At 42.9% G+C, this 19,569-nt stretch overlaps 1 protein-coding gene across 5 annotated transcripts in view; it reads right to left on the bottom strand.

Annotated features, from left to right (window-relative positions):
• The window catches only part of PRKCZ (protein kinase C zeta), a 205,985-nt gene that overhangs the window by 23,276 nt on the left and 163,140 nt on the right, over nucleotides 1-19,569 (bottom strand). For all 5 annotated transcript variants that reach the window (XM_018553107.1, XM_018553108.1, XM_018553109.1 and 2 more), the window contains 7 exons: nucleotides 14,974-15,020; nucleotides 12,971-13,159; nucleotides 9,819-9,916; nucleotides 5,898-5,984; nucleotides 4,384-4,519; nucleotides 2,786-2,873; nucleotides 230-349 (listed from right to left, as the gene is read on the bottom strand). In XM_018553107.1, coding sequence (XP_018408609.1) covers nucleotides 230-349; nucleotides 2,786-2,873; nucleotides 4,384-4,519; nucleotides 5,898-5,984; nucleotides 9,819-9,916; nucleotides 12,971-13,159; nucleotides 14,974-15,020 — 765 coding nt within the window. The remainder of the gene's footprint in view (nucleotides 1-229; nucleotides 350-2,785; nucleotides 2,874-4,383; nucleotides 4,520-5,897; nucleotides 5,985-9,818; nucleotides 9,917-12,970; nucleotides 13,160-14,973; nucleotides 15,021-19,569) is intronic.

Here is a 19,569-nt window from a genome sequence, read left to right as displayed (position 1 = left end):
GCCATGTGGGCTTCTAAGGCTACCACTGCTAAAAACACATTTTGACACTTTAAGGTGCCTTTAGTTATGTGTTCAGAGACAGGTGTACTTTGACACCCATAATAAACATGGTGTAGCAGCTCTTTAAAAAAACATCAATAGCATTTTTGAATAGTAAGTCAGGTTACACATAAGCCAGTTGTGCATCTCTAATGTCAGCAATATAAACAGTCACACGATCTATACAAACCTTGAAAAAGATAATCTTCAGTGTTCATGTCTGGATTGTCTGTAATGATATCAAATGGGGATCTACCGGCCATCATCTCAAACATGAGGACCCCGAGAGCCCACCAGTCCACACTGAAGCCTGCAACGCAGAAATGAGAACCGTGTTTGATGAAAGAATATGGAGAATGCTGAAATCAAGACAGCATGTAATCATTTGGTAGTAAATATAATACTGTGAAGGAGGAGGACAGGAAAGGCTCTGTATTTGATTCTGCCACTTATGAATATTTTAGTGCCTTTTTATAACCCTCATTACAAGAAAAGGAGGAACATTTTTATATGGATAGTATAGAGCCAAGGGTCAATCATTGTGCAGATTCTTCCCAAGTCTTGAATGCTTAGCAATATTAAAAGAAAACAGTACAAACAGAAGAATTTAGACTGCAACTGCTAGCCTAATTCTGAAAATTAGGGATGCACCTAAATTTCAGCCACTGAAACATTTTGTCCAAAAATGGTAATATGGGCAAAGTGCCAAAACGGCAGAAAATGCGGGAAAAAATTCAGTGCATCCCTAGTTTCTCTCTTCCCCACTGGCTGCTGGTCTGTGTCCCCTCTGATTCCTGCTGCTTTTCCCCACCTGTGTCGGCAGATCAGAGGGGACACAGACAGGCGCCCTGAGAAGAGAAGAGAAACTGTCAGGAGACCAAATGGGGTGATGCGAGGAGGAGATAGCTGTCACAGTAGGCCGAGCTCTCCTCACCGCCCCGCTCGGCCTCCTGTGACAGGCGAGTCAGGATTGAGAGCGGAGTACAAATACTCATCGATCAGAACTGATAGCGAAGTGTTTGTAAATAACTGAGGACATCGTATGCTTACTGTGTCCCCAGTTATGAATGAACAGGAAATGCTATACATCACTTCCTGTTCATTCGTGATTGTGGACATAGTAACTGATGCTATCTCCACAGTTTATGAATGGACAGGCGCACTCAGTATAGAGGTTCTCTGTTCATTTATAACAGGGGCTACAGAAAAAGAGATGGAGGACTCTGTGTCCTCAATCTCTTTTTCTATTTTAAAAAGGGGAAATAGCAGGGGTGTGTTTAGACCTCTGATATTGCACCAAAGCCCCCAACAGTAAAGAAAAAATAAATAAATATAAAAGTAATAAAGAAATTATTTAGTTAATTTTGCCTGACATTTGTCTTGAGGGTGACTGCAGCCCGAACGCTCGGAGGAGGAATCTATATCAGATCACAGCTCATGTTTATATGCATTGACTCCTGTATCTGTTGCCCCCTCCTGCGGGGGACTCTTTGTCCAAGGTTCCCTGTTGTGTCGACTCATGGTTGAGCTATAAAAAATATTCACTGCTCTTGTCCTCCTTTTTTGGCAAAATGCATTGAGGATTCTTGCAACAGACAAAATATTTGTCATAAAGGGCTGCACAATTTGTCGTCCAGATCTATGGATTTTCAATGTTGTGATATATCAACTTGACCCTGCGTACAATACGTGAACTATGAACAGCAATGTTGATTTTAATTCTTATGTGGTGATTTTATTGTAATTTTAATGTAACAAATGTGTGATTTTACTAAGGAGGTCTAATTTGTTGGCCTAAAAGCCCCATTTATGGCCTGTGTAACCAGATACATTTAAGATGCCCTTTTTTGTCCAGGATAAGACTGAATGCCAAGCAGATACTTCCAGATGTACAGGTCAGCAACAGCAGCCTAAATATTTAGCCTATATATTTATCTTCTTCTGTAAGCTCCTTGAGTGCATACTTTATGCATATCTAAAGCTAAACATTTTGGGGGTTTAAATAGAATAGTGAATGATTAATACCCCATGTCAAGTGTATTTTGGTGTCTGTAAACCACTGGGGAGAGGTTCCTTTACTTCCTGTCTCCCAGACAGAACAGAGATCTCTCCAAAGCAAATGAACGCAATCTAAGATAGTTTTCACTGGAGCAAGTGTCCCCATTGGAATATTTCTCTTTTACTTCTGTTCTGGTGACAACTCAAAATTTGGATTTCCCCTCACTTACTGTTCTAGTGTTAATAGTCACCAGGACAAATAGAAGGGTGGAAACTCTCCAGGGGGGACAGAGGCAAGAATAATTATCTACTTTATTCGATATGAAAGAAAATGGTTTTAAATACACTTTGATTTAAATTCCACTCAAAATGTTTACTTTGAGATATGGTATGTTCCATCATGATATCCAATATTTTTCTGCCCTGCAACCTCTTATTGGGTGAAGTGGAAAAGGCTTTAATCCCAGTCCGATCTTTTCTGTTTTATTGACCCCAGTAGACCTGTCCCACATCACAACTGTGACAAACTCTGCTATGTGCACCATGGGCTTGTATGTTCTCTATGTATTCCTATGGAGAATTCAGTAGAGTATACACGCTACGTTATCTTTGTGTACAATGCTGTTTAATGGATTCTCAATAGGAATAGTATTTAAGAATAATAGACTGTCAATCACTTTAGCTTGGAATCAAATGATAGACAGACTGGATTACACAAGATCACAACCAGATCACGCTCCTTACTCACCATACTCTTCTCCACGGAGAATTTCAGGAGCAATGTAATTTGGCGTTCCACAGAAAGTGCTAGTTGTGTCCCCTGGCCCCAGACCCTCCTGTAATATACAGAAAGTGTCATAGATATATATATATATATATATTAATGCCCCAACAGTTCACAGCATGGATTATATCAGCTGGTAACTGACACACCTTAAATATTTTTATGCCCATCATCATGTATCTCTATTCTCTACTCATCCCATTAAAACACGCCTGTCACAGCCTAGGGTGGTTCAGACAAAGCACATGATGAAACGATGCACAAGCACAGGTTACCATCATTGAAAACTGCACATCAAAGTAATCAGTAGCTCTACGATTTATGATAAACCTGGATTTATATCCATATCTTGACTGTTCCTGTAAAAGCTTGAGCCTCTCAATCCTCCCCGTCAGCTCTTTAAAGTGATTGGCAGCCTCAATGACCAATAGGGAGTCTCAGGCTAGGTTCACACCTGCACGACACTTGGGCCGCGCGATCGTGTGCTAGTGCACACAGCGATTGCCGCGTGGCACCATTGATTTCAATAGAGTGACATCTGCGTGGCAATCGCTAAAAGAAAAAAAGGTTTTTTGCGACACATGACGCGTGGCTTTTTTTTTAGCCGCGACCGTGTTCACTTGCACGGGTGTAATCGCGGCGGGAAACTGCACAATCCACACAGAGCGACTGGGGTGCCATTAGAAAATAATGGCACCTATAGCTCGATCGGTTCACACCTTGGCGACTCCCGACCGTGCGGCAATCGTGCACGAGTCGCCTAGGTGTGAACCTAGCCTCAGGAAGTGTAGCCAAGCATAACTTCTACAGTAGAAAGTTGGGATTTGCATAACACTTTAGGTGTTTACGTGTCTGGATATACCAGTTGTTTTGACTTGATTTTCATTGAAGGCTTGTTCACACCAAATGCAGCCCAGATCTGCATGAGTTTCTGCACACGCAGTGCAGTGTGTTTTGCCGTGTTTTTGTTGCGTTCTGGGCCGTTTCTGTTAAAAAAAAAAAACAATTTTTTTTTTCTTTAGCCTAAAATGGGCTTTCAGTGCGTTCCATGGCGTTTGCATGCGCTTTGGTGCGTTCCAGAGCAGAAAAAATAGAGCATGCTGCAGTTTTTCTACATGCTCTGGAACTGAACGCTCTGGTGTGAACTAGAGCCCAAAATACCATTGGAATACATTGGACGCAGATTTGATCCGTTCTGTAACTGCTCTGCGCTTGGTGTGAACTAACCCTTAAGGAAAACTCTGCTTTGTTTTTTTTTCCCATCATATGCAGCACAAAAAGTTTCACATTAATTTCAGTAAAGATTTGGGGACATCCGAGAATAGACAGTCTTGTACATTCAGACATCCAAGAAAACAAATTGTTCTTCTAGCCCTAGCTATCGGATACTTTAATCTCCTCTACCAGTCATAGAAATGGTACCTGAAATATGAATGTAACAAAATAGACTGGCTGATATGGATAACAAAGACAGCTCCTTCTACAGAATGAATCCCAGAAACAAATATGGAGAGGGTAATAAAGCATGAAATAAAGTGAAGTAACAAAGTCCGGGCTCGTACCTTACACATGCCATAATCTGTCAGTTTGATGTGACCCTCTGCATCCAGCAGAACATTGTCCAGCTTCAGGTCTCTGTAGATGATTCCCCGTTCATGTAAGAAATTTAGAGCAATACAGATTTCAGCAGCATAAAACCTAGAGGAAATGGAGACATCTGTGACTAGCTGTTTTTTTAGGGAAAAGACATTCATTGTGCTGAGACGAATACGGAAAAGGCGAGCCCGGCAGTGGACATATATTCCCACAGAGGAGTAAGGCTCCATCATACAGATGGGTCCGTTGTTGACGTGTTTGCCAAGAGTGATCGGCTATTAAACTTCCTAAGAAATGTGACTGTTCGTGGCAATATATTCTCTCAGCAGCTGCATCTGGAGGGTTGGAATGGTAGATACCTATAACAGGCAAAGTGTATCTAAACTGATAGAAATCTAAAATTCTTCAGCTTACCAGTCATTGGATGTGGTGGCCGCATTAGATTTATTTTTTAAGCTTCTGTTCCCCTTTATTTTCACTGGGTGATCATGCCACTAACACACTTCCTGTTCTTGTGTGACAACGCTCACTTACTGTACTGTATCTATGGAAGAACCACTTTATCACCTCAGGACAGGAAGTGTTAGGATTACAAAACACCTCCACCCTCTTCTCCATAACGCACATTTTGATAATATTGTTGGACATAAGACTGTAGAGTGCTCAGGACAGCCCCGCACAGCACAGTACAGCCCTGGACACTGGCACCCTCTACAGCATAGGCACTGCCCGCAAAGATCCACATGACGCCCGTGTGAGATCGGCACCAAGCCTGGCGAGATTAATAATTCTTCTTCGGGACATGTATTCTGCTCTGCGGACATGTATTCTGCTCTGCGGACATGTATTCTGCTCTGCGGACATGTATTCTGCTCTGCTGACATGTATTCTGCTCTGCTGACATGTATTCTGATCTGGGGACATGTATTTAGCCCTGGGGACCTTTAGGAAAAAGTATTGGTATAGGCAAGTACCTGAGGGAAAGTACTTGTACTTGGTCTTAAAAAAGTGGCATCGGGACATCCCTAGATCCCGCCAGTGATGTCCACCTAATGTAGCTTCCTGTGATGGTGCGGCTGCTCTGCTCCTGAATTCAGAGCAGAGTTGTCACTCTAATGTAGGCTGTGCCTACTTTCATTACAGTGGGATGGAAAAATGTTACAGGGGGAGTGGCTATCAGCATGGTCACTGCTGATTCACAAGCCTGTAGCTTGTCAGTCACCAGCTGGCTACACCTACTCCTGCCCACTGCTTTCTGGATGACAGCTCTGCCTCTGTTGCTAAAACCCTCCCACTATAAGCTGCAGTTTTTGGGAGGGAGAGTGTGTGAGAGACAAAAGAAGGAGGATTTGGCATCACATTGTAATTGGATTTGGTATGTGTTTAGATTGTCATACAGGAGCTTTTAGTTGTACTTTAACATACACACACCCTGAACTGTCACTTCATCCCACTCACACACCACAAGAGGAAGCCATACCTGGCGTGTTCTTCAGGAAGTTTTCTTTGTCTTTGCATATGAAACATGAGGTCACCTCCATTGACATATTCTATTACCAAAAATAACCTAAACGCAGAAAAGAGAAAAAACTGTTAACGTTTTATGTGCCCTACAGAAGTATACAAACAAAACCAAGCATGTGAGCCAAGGGAAAAACCAGAAACATTCATCACAATCAATGCATATAGAAGGTATCGCAGGACATAAGCGGTTCTGGGTGGGCAGGGCACTGTAAACTTTGCTTTGACTGTAGTTGTATTTCCAAACTTGATGAAGTGCATGAATGAGAGGGAATACAGGTTTTGCTATGAATGTGCACTAATTCTTTAAAGTGTATGTGTACCCAGAAGGTAAGGCAGTTCTAGAACACCCGTCAGATAGTTACTGCTATCTGGGACTCCCTTAGAGAGATTTTCCCTCACTTGTTGTCTGGTGCCAAAACACGAAATAAGGGAAAATCTGCAAAAGGGACAAAAAGAAAAACAATATTTCCCCTACTCTGCTATAGGGTTTTGATTTCTGCCTGTGTTGCTGATGGAGATTCCCCCACACTTCCGGTCTGGTAAAACACTGTCAGCAGGACTGGAAGCCCAGGGGAAAAAAAGTCAGCCTTGGATACCAGTAAAAAAAAAAAAAAGCAATGGAAATTATTAGGGATTTGCAGAGAAGCCAGGCGGGTTGTAAAGACTCGCCTTCCCGATCAGCAGGTAAGCTGTCTCCATGCTCTCTTGTGACCAGGTGACGAGGAAGCATGGAGCTGGCTTTCTGGCCAATCACGAAGGCGGTCTCCGTGTAATGGCGCGTTGCCCGACTTCCTGATTGTTTGCGAAGCTGGCCAATCAGGAAGCCGGGCAACGCGTCATAACACTGAGCCCACCTTCCTGATTTGCCGGGAAGCTGGCTCCGTGGCCAATCAGAAAGCCGGGGGTGTATAATGACACGCTGCCCAGGTTCCTGATTGGCCAGGAAGCTGGCTCCAATCGGGAAGGAAGGGAGCATGGAGACAGCTTCCCGGCCAATCAGGAAGCCAGGCAGAGTGTCATGACTCGCTGCCTGGCTTCCCGATACCTGAATCTCAAGTATTGGGCTAGGCATCTAGCATTTGGGCGAGTATTCAACCAAATACTCGGCATTGGCACCAATACTAGTATGGGTATCGGTGCATCCCTAGAATTTATAATCCTTCCCTTCTTTATACAAACCTGAAAAAATATTTGACTGGCTATAAACTAATTAAAATCTAGATAGTGCAGTGCTGGGACAAGGGCATCCAAAGTGAAAAGGCCAAAATCTATGGGTTGAACTCCTTGTCTATTTTGAACCTGACTAGCTATGTAACTATGTTAAAATGAAATAGAATTTTTAAAAACTTTCGAGTCTCTGATGGCGTTATCCAATGTTCATACGAAAATTGTACGGTCATTGTACAGCCAGCCCCTGAATTATACTGCCCCCAGCAAACAAGGTTCAAAATGTAATTCCATGTCCGATTCTCTGCAGCACAGCTAGTCTACGCAGCAGTGGGTACACCTGCAGATATTCAGAATGAACAGCACTGCTGTTTGAGCTGAAGTTCTGCTAACACGTACATTTTATTTTGCTGCCTCTGATTTCTGGTGCACTGATGTTCCCTATAGATGGTCTTTGTCTCCGCTAAGAACTTTACAACTTGCCACTTTGATAAATGTGACTCATAAACCTCCACTCTCACCTTATTTTACCACATCAAGCTTCTGAGGGTCCACTGCAGTATCACTCATGCTCCATAAAGAGACAAAAGGGACTGCGAGTGCAAAGTGCACCAACAAAGAAAATCTCGTGCTGCCCTCAGTAATTTCTCAACTGTTATTTCTGTGGTGCAGTATTGAAATTAAAACAACGGCTGCTTTGGGCAGAAAGGTATTTTTTTTTTAGTACACTCGTCTACCCCATTGTAGTGGAGTCAAGCTAAAAAACCTGTGAGAGGAAATCTAAACCTGTGAGACTGTAGCCCTTAGAGTTAACCTACTGTCAGTATACACTGTCTAAGCGGAGAGGAATGGGCAATTCTGGGCCTGGAAGCTCCTAGAGATGCACCACCTATAGGTGCCCTTCATTTAAAACAACCAGATTATGTAGGACACACTGAAAGGTTTAAATGCAAAGAAATCATTCTGATAAACAGTGGGAACGTTAAAGAAAAAGAACAAAACTGAGCAGATAATTATTAGGATATTGATTTAGTCTCTGGTAAAGTGGAACTCCAAGCAAAGCAGTCTGTTTTGGATGGAGAGGATTAGTGTCAGAACCTCCAACAGGTTTTAGAGCAAAGGTTTTCACGCCCTTTAACTAGAAATCACATCAGCGTGCAGCTCTGCAAGTCCATATGAAATCACCTCACATTCACCAAACATTTTTTTTCTTTTATTTACAGTTACTTTTTTCCCACTACCTGGTTGAGTGAGGCACTTGTCATGTAGCCCTGGCTATACGGATGCATCCTGGAAAGGCTACTTTACCAATGTCTTCCTGGGAAATCTCCTCTGTAAACTGCAAAATCTTGTGAGATCTCGGGGGTAAATGCATTTTTCCTCCCCCTCAAATTATGTCACATGTTCTAGGAGGCAGAGCTAGAGTTCCGGGAAGTAAAGGGAGATGGATTCATATGACCTTAGTAAAAATGGCCACCACGAGAATGGGAAGGAAAAGAAAAAAAGGAGCTATGCTAAAAATTAGGGATGCACCGATACTGACAAAGCATCGGTATTGAGAACAAGTACCGATGCTTTGCTTTCGGTACTCGCTGATACAGAATACCGATGCTTCTGCTGACATAGAGCCGGCTTTCCGGGCAATCAGGAAGCCGGGCGGTGGGTAATTACATGCCGTCCGGCTTCCTGATTGCCCGGAAAGCCGGCTCCATGTTGTTTGGCGGGCTTGATTGGCTGGGAAGCCGGTTTCCCGGCCAATCACAATCAGCATTGAGCTTCCTGATTGCACGGTAAGCTGGCTCCATGTTCCCCTACAACACTGCCGGTCAGAGGAAATCTTCCTCTGACCAAAATTTCCGGTATCGGGGAAGGTATCGGAGCATTTAAAGGAGTACGAGTATACTCTGTATCAGCACAGATACTAGTATCAGTATCAGTGGATCCCTACTAAAAATAAAAAGCTGGCAATTATCTAGAAGTATCTGCTTGTAGATTGTCATTACTAAAAGGTGTCTTTGTAGTGATTTTTATAATAGGGTGGGTTTCCTCTTTAACTATTTAAGTAGATTTCCTCTTATTTTGTGACACAGTCACTACTGTTATCAGGACAGGAAGTAAAGTCACCCCAAGAGTTATGCAGACAGCACTAAAAACAAGACCAAGCTTCTAAAAGTTTAGCGCTGGCTTATGTACTGCTGGGAACTCGGGCAGACAGCTGCCAATGCTGGAAAAGTTAAGCCCCCGAGGATGTCACCCTTATCCTGGTTTACTACTCAGTAAGCTGCTGACCCAAAACTAGTAGGCAGCCTGCAATGCTGAATTACATACCTACAAACAAGGTCCAGGTCCGTGACTCAACAAGCAGATGAGCAAAGATGAGAATAACAACCTTGCAGCTTGTAAAAGCACAAACAAGTCAGCAATGGCAGCTCCCATGTTTCCCTCCTGACAGGTTCCCTTTGGCTTTCCAACAAGCAAACAAAATAAAAATATCAGTTTTAGATGGGCTCGGTATTACATTGCTATGAGAACAGTGTAAGCTGTCGAGCTGAATTAACACTGCTTGTTTCCTTTTTTTGGGGGGGTGGGGAGGGGGGGGGGTGTATTCAAGCACACAAACTTGATTTTCAGAGTGTTGAGAGGAAGAAGTCTTATGCGATGAGCAGATAATACGCCACTTTCCCAGCAGATGAATAATAGATGCTCTTACCGGCTTGGCGTCTGGAAGCAGGAGTGTAAACCGACTAGAAATGGATTATTAGAAGCCTGCTCAAACACGTGCTTCTCTGTCTGCACCCAGTCGATATCCTAAAAAGAGGGAGGCAATTAGAATAACGTGACCAGTTAGCCATGGAGTGGCCATCAATTAATAATTCACAGAGCACAGCAAGCCCATTTGTCACACACCAGCAATATTTAGAAGTATTCTTCCCATCAGCCTGTAGATAGGAGATGTGGATACAGAGACTGACAGCCGGCCCTTTGTCTGCCTTGCTGTCTGGATCTTTTATATCAGTTATTTTTACATGAGTGGACCTACACAAACCACAGTGTATACAGAAACTGGGGATAGCTGACCTACGTATAAAAATGCTAGTTACATGGCTGATCCTAGAGAGTCACTGACCCAGAATGAGAATTCGGATTAAGGAAGTAAAATGTCCTTATCTGACTCGTAGTTCTAGTGACTCAAAATGTCAAATACTAGTCAGCTAACTCATATTTTCAGAATAACTACTCCGCAATGACAGGCTCCATGTTTCTCTTGTTAGAGGTTTTCTTTAGGCCTGGTTCACACTACACGTAGCACGAACTTGAGTTTGTGCACGTTTGCATGTGTTTTTCCCACAGTGAGCCCATTCAATCAATAGGCTGCGCACAAACGACAAGTGCAGAAAAGTAGCTCATGCAGTACTTTCAGCTGCCTCGTTTTTTTTCCTGGCCGTGTTTGGGGTACCAAGTAACGGCACCACAAACATGTTGCATGTTTTAACGCATTGCGTAAACGCGCGCCAGAGTGTGAATAGTAACTTAAAAGGAGAACTATGAGGTGAGTGAAAATCACTCATCCTCATAGTTCGAGCCGACGTGCGACAATGAAACTGTCACAGGTCGGCTCTATAGATCTGTTAGTGAGCGAACACATACCGTCGCTCGCTCACTTCTAGATCATCTCCCTGCAGAAAGTCGTGACTGTCATTCATGGCTCCCTGCACGGATTCCACCCCCCCCCCTCCCGGTCCGATCCTCCAGCGCTGATTGGAGAAACGGACGGGGTAGGGGGCAGGCACAGCGGCCTCTGACAGCCCGCTGTCACTCACGCAGCTGCGTGGATCTCGACAGTAATGTCGGGATCTGTCCCGGCTGTGGCGGTCTCAGTATACCGCGAGCTGTAGCTATATACTGAGCTTTGGGTCATGGGAGGACGCTAGTATATGTCCTCCCATGACAATTAAGAGAACTATGGGGGAAAACACTTCCCCCATAGTTCTCTTTTAAGGCTATGCATAGAAACTGCAACAGGCCAATGGCTGCCACATACTGCTTAGAATGTAAGCCCATCCACAGCAATTTATGTCTCATTTAAGGTCCCAGCTCTGCTTACTGACTGCAGCAATAGAAAGTGTCCCTCTCCTCTGCACCATTCACTCATTTTATATTACAGGGAAGTGTACAAGAGTAGAGCGGAGTGCTGGAAACATTTCTGTTATAGCAAAGGGAATGAGACTACTGGGTAGTAAAAGAGCTGGGAACTACTACGGATGTAAGGAGCCAGAGGCTGGCTAAGCCCACAAGACTCCATTTATAAATAAAAATCATTCTGGGAGTGGCCTTTTTTATTATTGCAGATTTATATACACAAGAAAGATTTTGTCTTCATTACTTAACATTAAAAAAAAATACCTGACAATTGTTGATTGTGATAGATTTACAGTGGTACCTCGGTGCACAAACTTAATTGGTTCCACGATTCTGGTCACGACCCGAATCAAATTTCCCCATAAGGTTCAATGTAAATAAGGTTAATCTGTTCTGACCCCTACGAATGTGGTCGCAAATGGATTTTGGTCGCGAACAGAATCAAATTTTCCCATAGGGTTCAATGTAAATAAGGTTAATCCGTTCTGAACCACATGTAAAAAAAAGAATTTAACCATAAAAATATGAAACAGTACAGTACAGTATGAAGAGAGTGAACACTAACGTTCTTGTCACCTTCATTAACGCTCTGCACGTTCTTTTTACCACCATGCTTGCTCTGCACTTTCTTTGGAGCCATGCTGGATTGAATAATACTGTACAGTACTGGATGTGCTAAAAAGCACACAAAAAAAGGTTCACAGCAAGTGTGCACAGCTCTCTCTGCGACCTCGATCTCGACTATAGGAAGCCACGACCAGTGTCAAAGTGGGGAAAATGGCCGCGGTCGTGTTAGTTACCCGATGCAGAGTTCCCGAACAGAGGCAACATTTTGCCAAACTTCCTGTTCGTGAACCAAGGTACCACTGTACTACGCATTGCTTGGGTATCAAGTTTATAAAATAAAACCTTGGAATAAAAATTATTTAAAAAATAAATTAAAAAGAAAGGATAAAAACAAGAGCTCCCCTGTAAAGGTTGGTAGCTACATGGAAGACACAGTCACAAAAAAGCAGCAATGGTAAGTGTAGATGCTCCTTGTATGTTCGAGGTTTGTATGTGCGAGGATCATACTTGGCTATGATTGTAGGTAGCCAAATCAGTACAGACTGAATGACCCAATCTACATGTCTATAACCAGACAAAATGAAATGATCAATTTAGACAAAAAAAATCTAGAGCTGCAATATGTTTGAACAACACAATTCTGTCTAGTATTGGACTGTAAGGAGTAAGTAAGTGTAGGACAAGAAGATAAATGACCGACAAGAATATAAAAGCACTGGCTACTGATAAATGATCGGCAAGAGTATGAAAGAACTGGCTACTGGAAGTGAGGCGATACCGTAAAGGGAAAAGAGATTTATTGCTATAATTAATAACAGCAGTTAAAAGACACTGCATTATCTGTCCGGGAGAGGCCACAACAGGATTTCCAGTCCGGTGTAATGTAGATTCTACAGATCAGTCACTGATTATTACATCAACTACTTTACCACCAATTTTACCTCATTAGCTCTGCTTCCAGCTTAGCAGAGTAAACATAACCTCACTTGTAGTAGGACAAACATGCCAAAATCCTAACCGGACCATTCAGAGATTCAGCATCCTGCTGACTGTGCAGAAAAGCCTGAGCCAGAGCCATGGAGGGTGTCAGAGCTCAGCATATTTTTTTCTTTGCTGGGTGAGAGTGAAACAACAAGCTGTCAGGCGTCTACAAACCTCTTCGTCATGCACCAGCTCCTTTTTCACCACCTTCATGGCATACACCTGGTCGTTCTTTTTTAATCGCACCAAAAGGACTTTGGCGTAGCTTCCTCTTCCGATTACCCGGATGAGGTCGAAGTCCTGCAGGCCCAGACCCTGGGAGATTTTAATACCATCCAATCCATCGATGACAGGTTTGATGTCCTGTAAATTGAAATTATTACAGTAATTGGTGAGCCTACAAGTCCTGGAAGACATCTGAAACTCTTAAAAGATGATGATTGCCATTGTTTATGCACACAACTCTTTTGTTATATTTGGCTCTGAGCTTTGCCCAGGGCTTGGGAAATGCAGCTAACTAGGGATGCACAGATACTTTTCGAGTACCAGTGCAGATACTTGGCATTTTCATGAGAACTATCAGGGTTGCAGCTGGGACCTGGCTCTGGCACTCCACCACTGCCCTGAAATCATTAGTCTGTATTGTGTTAGAAAAACTGTCACATGACAATAAACAAAAATGTATCAGTACTCATACTTGTAAGTACTCGGCAAGTACCAGTACTCATACTCGCAAAACTGGTATCTGTGCATCCCTTTATTTATATTTATAAAAACAAAATCGTACATTAAAACAGAGATGTACAAATCCCAGGAGCTCCGTGTGCTCCTTATAAATGACAGCTGCCTCCTAACTTTTGAATTTTCCTCTAGTCTAGTCTTGGGGCTCAAAAGTATCGGTACATGTACTCGTACTTGTGCCGAGTACTGTACTTGGTATCTGTGCAACCCTACAGCTAACCTCAGTATGCTTTAAGGCATACACCTGCTAGTACCCACAGGGACACAATGGAGGAAGTCTGGGATAGGTCAGTTTAGTATGGGCATATAACTTCTGCAGAGAGCTCATTAGCACAAAACATGAGAATTGCCCCCCAAGCTGGCTAAAAAACAAATAAATTACATGTATAGTAATTTTTTTTGGTGCGGATATTGTATAGACAGGGTTTTATATATTTTTTTGCCATGTGACCCATTAGAGAGTTTTCCCTTCACTTCTTGTCCTGTAGACCGAACAGGAAGTGACAGAAAGTCCCTCCAATGCAATCCCCTTTACTGTTACAGATGTAATTGGAAGATTAACACCCCATTCCTGTTCTGGTGACAACTAAACTTTTCCTAACGAAAGCATGTAAGAAAGCACAATACATTCCCTTTAAGCATGGATGATTGGAAGATGCAAAAGGTCTCATCTGAAAGATCAACTGCCTGGTCTACCCGTAGAAACCAGACTACCCTGTATATCAAATGTAAAATGGGAAAATCTAACTGGATGACGAGTTGCATGGATTTAGATAGGGGGCTCAAAGTGAAAGCAAGGCATTTGCACGTCACTTGTACCCAAATAAAGGTGAGCTAGCATACTTTTTCTTAAGAATCAATATTCATGTATTATACGTCTTATACGCAATGCAGGAAAAATGTGTCCGCACACATTGTGTTAATTCTTGTTTAAGAAATGCAAAAATAACCCCTGAATAGCAAGGTTTCACACCCCCCACAACTCTCCAGCAACCAACAGCAGCAATACACTGACTCCCATACCGACGTGTTTTACCCTCGTGCTGCAGTATCACATTTCACCAGGAGGTGGTGCTATAAAATAAATCTGTCATTGCAGCTGATTGTCCGGAGAAAATTCAGAACCTGCTACCAAAATGGACAAAACCTGAATGGACAGGAGATTTTCAAGCCTTATAAAAGAGGACAGGATTGAAGGGCTAATATACATTTGTAATTCAGCACTGCATGCCAATGGGAATGACCTCTAAAATAAACCATAACATGAAGTAGTAAAGTTTAACCTGCTTCTCTCTTCACAGGCAGCAGGTACATGTTGAAATGCACCTAAAGGACCATAATGTGCACTGGACACCCATGTGTGCCCAGTGTATTACACTGGTGCTTAGTTTACTGTAATTGGCCAACCACACCCAAATAACTTTGCCATCACTCACCTCAGAGCCATCTTTTCGTGTCTCAATTTTTCGGTGCATAATACTAACTAGAAAGGAAGAAAAATAGAAAAATTAATCGATTGGTCCCATAAGCGACCCTGAGGCACAATAAGGATAGATTCATGTGCACTTAGAACTAAGCAATACTGCTGAATAGAGCAGCATGTGATTTAAAGGGCACCTGTCAGAATAGAAATTCGGGAGCTACCAATGCTGATTTGGACCTGAAATTGAAAGTTCTGGTGTCGTCATCCTCAACATTGCTTCCCTACTTGGGGAGTCATGGATATAGAACAAACATGCAGCGAGTAAAGCCTGCATAACGGCATACTTGTTCCAAGTTAGTAACTGAGAAGCAAGCGTGAGGATGATGGTCCTTGATAATGGCAGCCGCCACATTTCTATTCTACTAGGCCCCCTTTAAAATGACTGCTTCACATTAGAACATAATGATTTCATCACAACTCTACACTAGTTTTCTTTAATACAAACCACCTACTTTGGCTAAAAAGTTACATTCACAGCAAACTAAATAAACCGTATAAATTCATATATGGGAACTGCTTTATATAAGGATTCTGTACAGCTAGTCTAGTACTTTACACTCATCTGCCACACTGCAGTCAGACAGGTAAAACATTTCCTTCCTGGTTTAGCAAATCCTCTTCCTATGTCACCTCTCTCATCCAGCTTGCTCAATGCACATTGAAAACGGCGTTAATGCCATCTGTCCAATCAGCAGAAAGCAGTAACGCTGAACCAGAAAGCAGTAATCTTCCTGGATGCACAGTGTGTCCGAGGTATGTGAATCACAAGGATGACTGAATAATACAAATAAAATAATAATAAGATATTATGGGGGGAATTTATCAAAACTGGAGCAGACAAAATCTGGAGCAGCTGTGCATGGCAACCAATCAGCTTCTCTCTTCAGTTTGTTCAGTTAAGATTTGAAAATGAAAGAGAAGCTGATTGGTTGCCATGCACAGCGGCTCCCGTTTTGATAAATCCCCTTCAATGTATTTCAGTGATAATTTACTGCATCTTTCCCAGTTTTCCTTACGTTCCACTTTAAAACCAGAGTTTTTCTTTCAAAAAAATGTGCTAAGACGTGGAGCCAAAAAAAGACAAAACATTTGGATAACCGAGATTGTTTTGTTGTGCCGACACAAGGTTTTCAAGCATCAGTTATGCTGACAGGGAAACATTCATTCTTTCCTTATACTTATGGGTATCTACACATAATTTTGGTATGTGCGCATACACAATTCCACAGTGAATACAATTCACAAACTCCAACACATAGAAAATGAATGATTTTTCGTTGGGTAGAACAAATAATAACAGAGACTGCACAGTTAGAGTTATTCTTTAATGTGTACTTAGGTAAAGCACTTTCTGATTTGGGGACTTTTCTTTAAATGGGTTCAGTGAGAGAATAGTTGTACCATTCCGAAACCATTTGTGAAGAAATACATCATCTCACCAGTTGCTATAAGCAGCGGCACGTGTACCTGCTCCATTATTCAGAGGAGAGCCTGCATCTAGCAGCTTGAAGCCCTTCTTCACCATGCCTATCAGCTGAGCCCCTTTGCCACATCTTGTGGCATCGCTATAGCAAGCTGTGCTGCTATGTATCATTCCCAAAAGAGAGTCTGGGAGCAGATTAGTGTAAAGCAAAGGAAGTGCCAGTCCTTAGCGCCAGCATGAGATAGCTCATTTGTAAAAATGTTCCTTCCAGGCTGTTTAAGATCCCTGAAGGGTATTCTGCGGGAGTGATGTTAAAAACTGAACGGAATAAAAATTACATCTGTCAAACTAGAAGAACAAAAATGTGCGGCATGTTATAGCGTAATGGATACTGTGTTATCAGAGCTAAGAAATCGAGAGGGATACAGAGTTTATTAAAGGGCCCAGCTAAACAGGCAACTTCAGCCAAGATTCTCCGCTAGCAAGCCTATGGGTGTGTCCATCCAACAAAAACAACACATTCCCTATGTGGCTGATATCTAGGCTGTTATGTGAGGAGGCTGAATAATTACACAGCAATACAAAGTTCTCTAATTAATGGAATATGTACAAATACGACAAAACGATGGTAGAGAAAGCACATAATGTGAAAGTCGCATCATAACTTTATATATATATATATATATATACATACACATACACACACACATACATACATACATATACACACACACACTAGGGGTGCACCGATGCTAGTATCAGTGCCGATAACTAATATTTGGGCGAGTACTCGTACTTGCCCAAATGCTCCGATACCTTCCCCAATAACGGAACCTCCGGTCAGAGGAAGATTTCCTCTGACCGGCAGTGCCGCAGGTGAACATAGAGCCTGCTTCCCAGGCAATCAGGAAGCCTCCCGGTGAGCAATGACCGGCCTCCTAATTAGCCGGGAAGCCGGCTTCCCAGCCAATCAGCATTGAGCAGACTGTTAGGCAGGTTCCATGCTGATTGGCTGGGAAGCAGGTTTCCTGGCCAATCAGCATCAAGCCGGCCAAACATGGAGCTGGCTTCCTGGGAAATCAGTAGAGCTGGACGGCGTGTCATTACTCACCGCCTGGCTTCCTGATTGCCCCGGAAGCTGGCTCCATGCCAGTGGGAGCACCGGTATCGGTACTCAGTATCGGCGAGTACCAAAAGCAGAATATTTGTACTCGATACCAAAAAACGGTATCAGTGCATCCCTAATATATACATATACACACACATGGAGGCTCTCGACAATTAGAGTTAGGAGCACACCACACAGATGGGCCTTGGTGAGGCAGTGTGGCTTCCATATATTTGGCAAAAATTTGTGCAACTTAAACCTCTGTTTTGAATGCATATTGTTATACAGTGTAATTTGTTTTGTTGCAGCCAAGCCAGTAAGTGTGCAAGGAAACGTCTGTGTTTTGTATTGTACATATATACACTGCCTGGCCCAAAAAAAAGCCACACACTCTAATATTTATCGGACCGCCTTTAGCTTTGATTACAGCATGCTTTCTCCAGCCTCCAGCTGGGGTGAAACTACAAATCCCATAATGTATCTGGGCTGTGAGAATCTTGTAATGCCTCACGTTATTAGTAATTTCACCACAGCTGGAGGGCCGGAGGTTCCCCACCCCTGCTCTATGGAATCATTTCGATAAGCTTATGCAATGCCACAACATTTACTTCCATTCAGACTTGCATTTATTCTTCACCAATATCTTGTAGTGATGATGGGAGAGTCGGACCACTGTGTAAAGTCTTCTCCAGCACATCCCAAAGATTCTCAGTGGGGTTAAGGTCTGGACACTGTGGTGGCCAATCCATGTGTGAAAATGATGTCTTATGCTCCCTGAACCAGTCTTATGCTCCCTGTACCACTCTTTCACAATCTGAGTCCGATGAATCCTAGCGTTGTCATCTTGAAATATGCCATCAGGGAAAATTCACTGATGGAATATCCTGGTCACCCGGTATATTCGGGTAGGCAGCTGACTTAATTTTTTGGGCACATAACATTGCTGAACCTAGGCCTGACCAACTGAAGCAACCCCCAGATCATAACACTGCCCCCACAAGTTTGTACGGTAGGCACTATGCATGATGGGTACATCACTTCATCTGTCTCTCTTCTTACCCTAATGCACCCATCATTCTGAAACAGAGTAAATCTGAACTAATCAGACCACATGACCTGTCTTCATTGCTCCAAAATCCAATCTTTATGCTCCCAAGCAAATTGTTTATGGTAATGCACAAACTGCATGAAGCATTTCAAATGCAGATCATGAAGTGGACAACTGCAGGGGAATTGTACTTGTCATATTCTGAATGATCTCGGAGGTGCCTAAAATTGATGTGAAACAGATGTCATTGAGGCAACCCCAAAGCCCGTCAAAGCAGGTATTTTACTCATAAACAAGGATGGAATCTGATTAGTGGCTGTGACAAAATTCACTATACCTGCAAATACTTTATTTACAGTAATCTATTTATTATGGCAGCAAAGAGGAGGTTCCAATATCACAACAAGGTGCATTTAAAGACAGCCAAATGACTGACAAACAGGATGGGGTGGACTGATGCACAGCAATGCTTGGATGCTAAACTAGTACTGAAGACAAAGTGTACTTTTAAGGCCTCATTCACAAGCCAAAAATATGCCAACTGCGATAAGAATCCTGTAGCCGGATTCAGAGGTGGATGCTTAGCCAGAGCCATCAATTAGTGTTCAGATGTAATTGCACATGGAGCAACTATTTGTGTCCAGGGGCAATCATGTGTTCCCAACGGTAAACAATCGCCAGGAAAATGAGGCCTAAAGGTGCCCATACACCTTACGATCATCGGACTAAACTTTTCGTCCGATCATCGAACCGTCGCACGATTTTCGTACGACGGCCCCATCCTGCCCCGCTTATCGAAAGGTTCAATCAGCGGTAGTTAAAAAAAAAACACCTGGACCGCTTGCGGTAATTGACCGCAATCATTTTCGTTTGCGCATGCGCAGTGTTAATCGTACGACTTTTGACGGACGGAAATGCCACCAACCATGCGCACATCGTGCGATCGACCAAAGTTTTCAAACATGCTTGA

The sequence above is a fragment of the Nanorana parkeri genome, unplaced genomic scaffold (assembly GCF_000935625.1).
Source record: "Nanorana parkeri isolate BGI_ZX_2015 unplaced genomic scaffold, ASM93562v1 scaffold109, whole genome shotgun sequence".
In the NCBI taxonomy this organism is placed as follows: domain Eukaryota; kingdom Metazoa; phylum Chordata; class Amphibia; order Anura; family Dicroglossidae; genus Nanorana; species Nanorana parkeri.
This window is presented reverse-complemented; position numbering and strand designations above follow the sequence as displayed.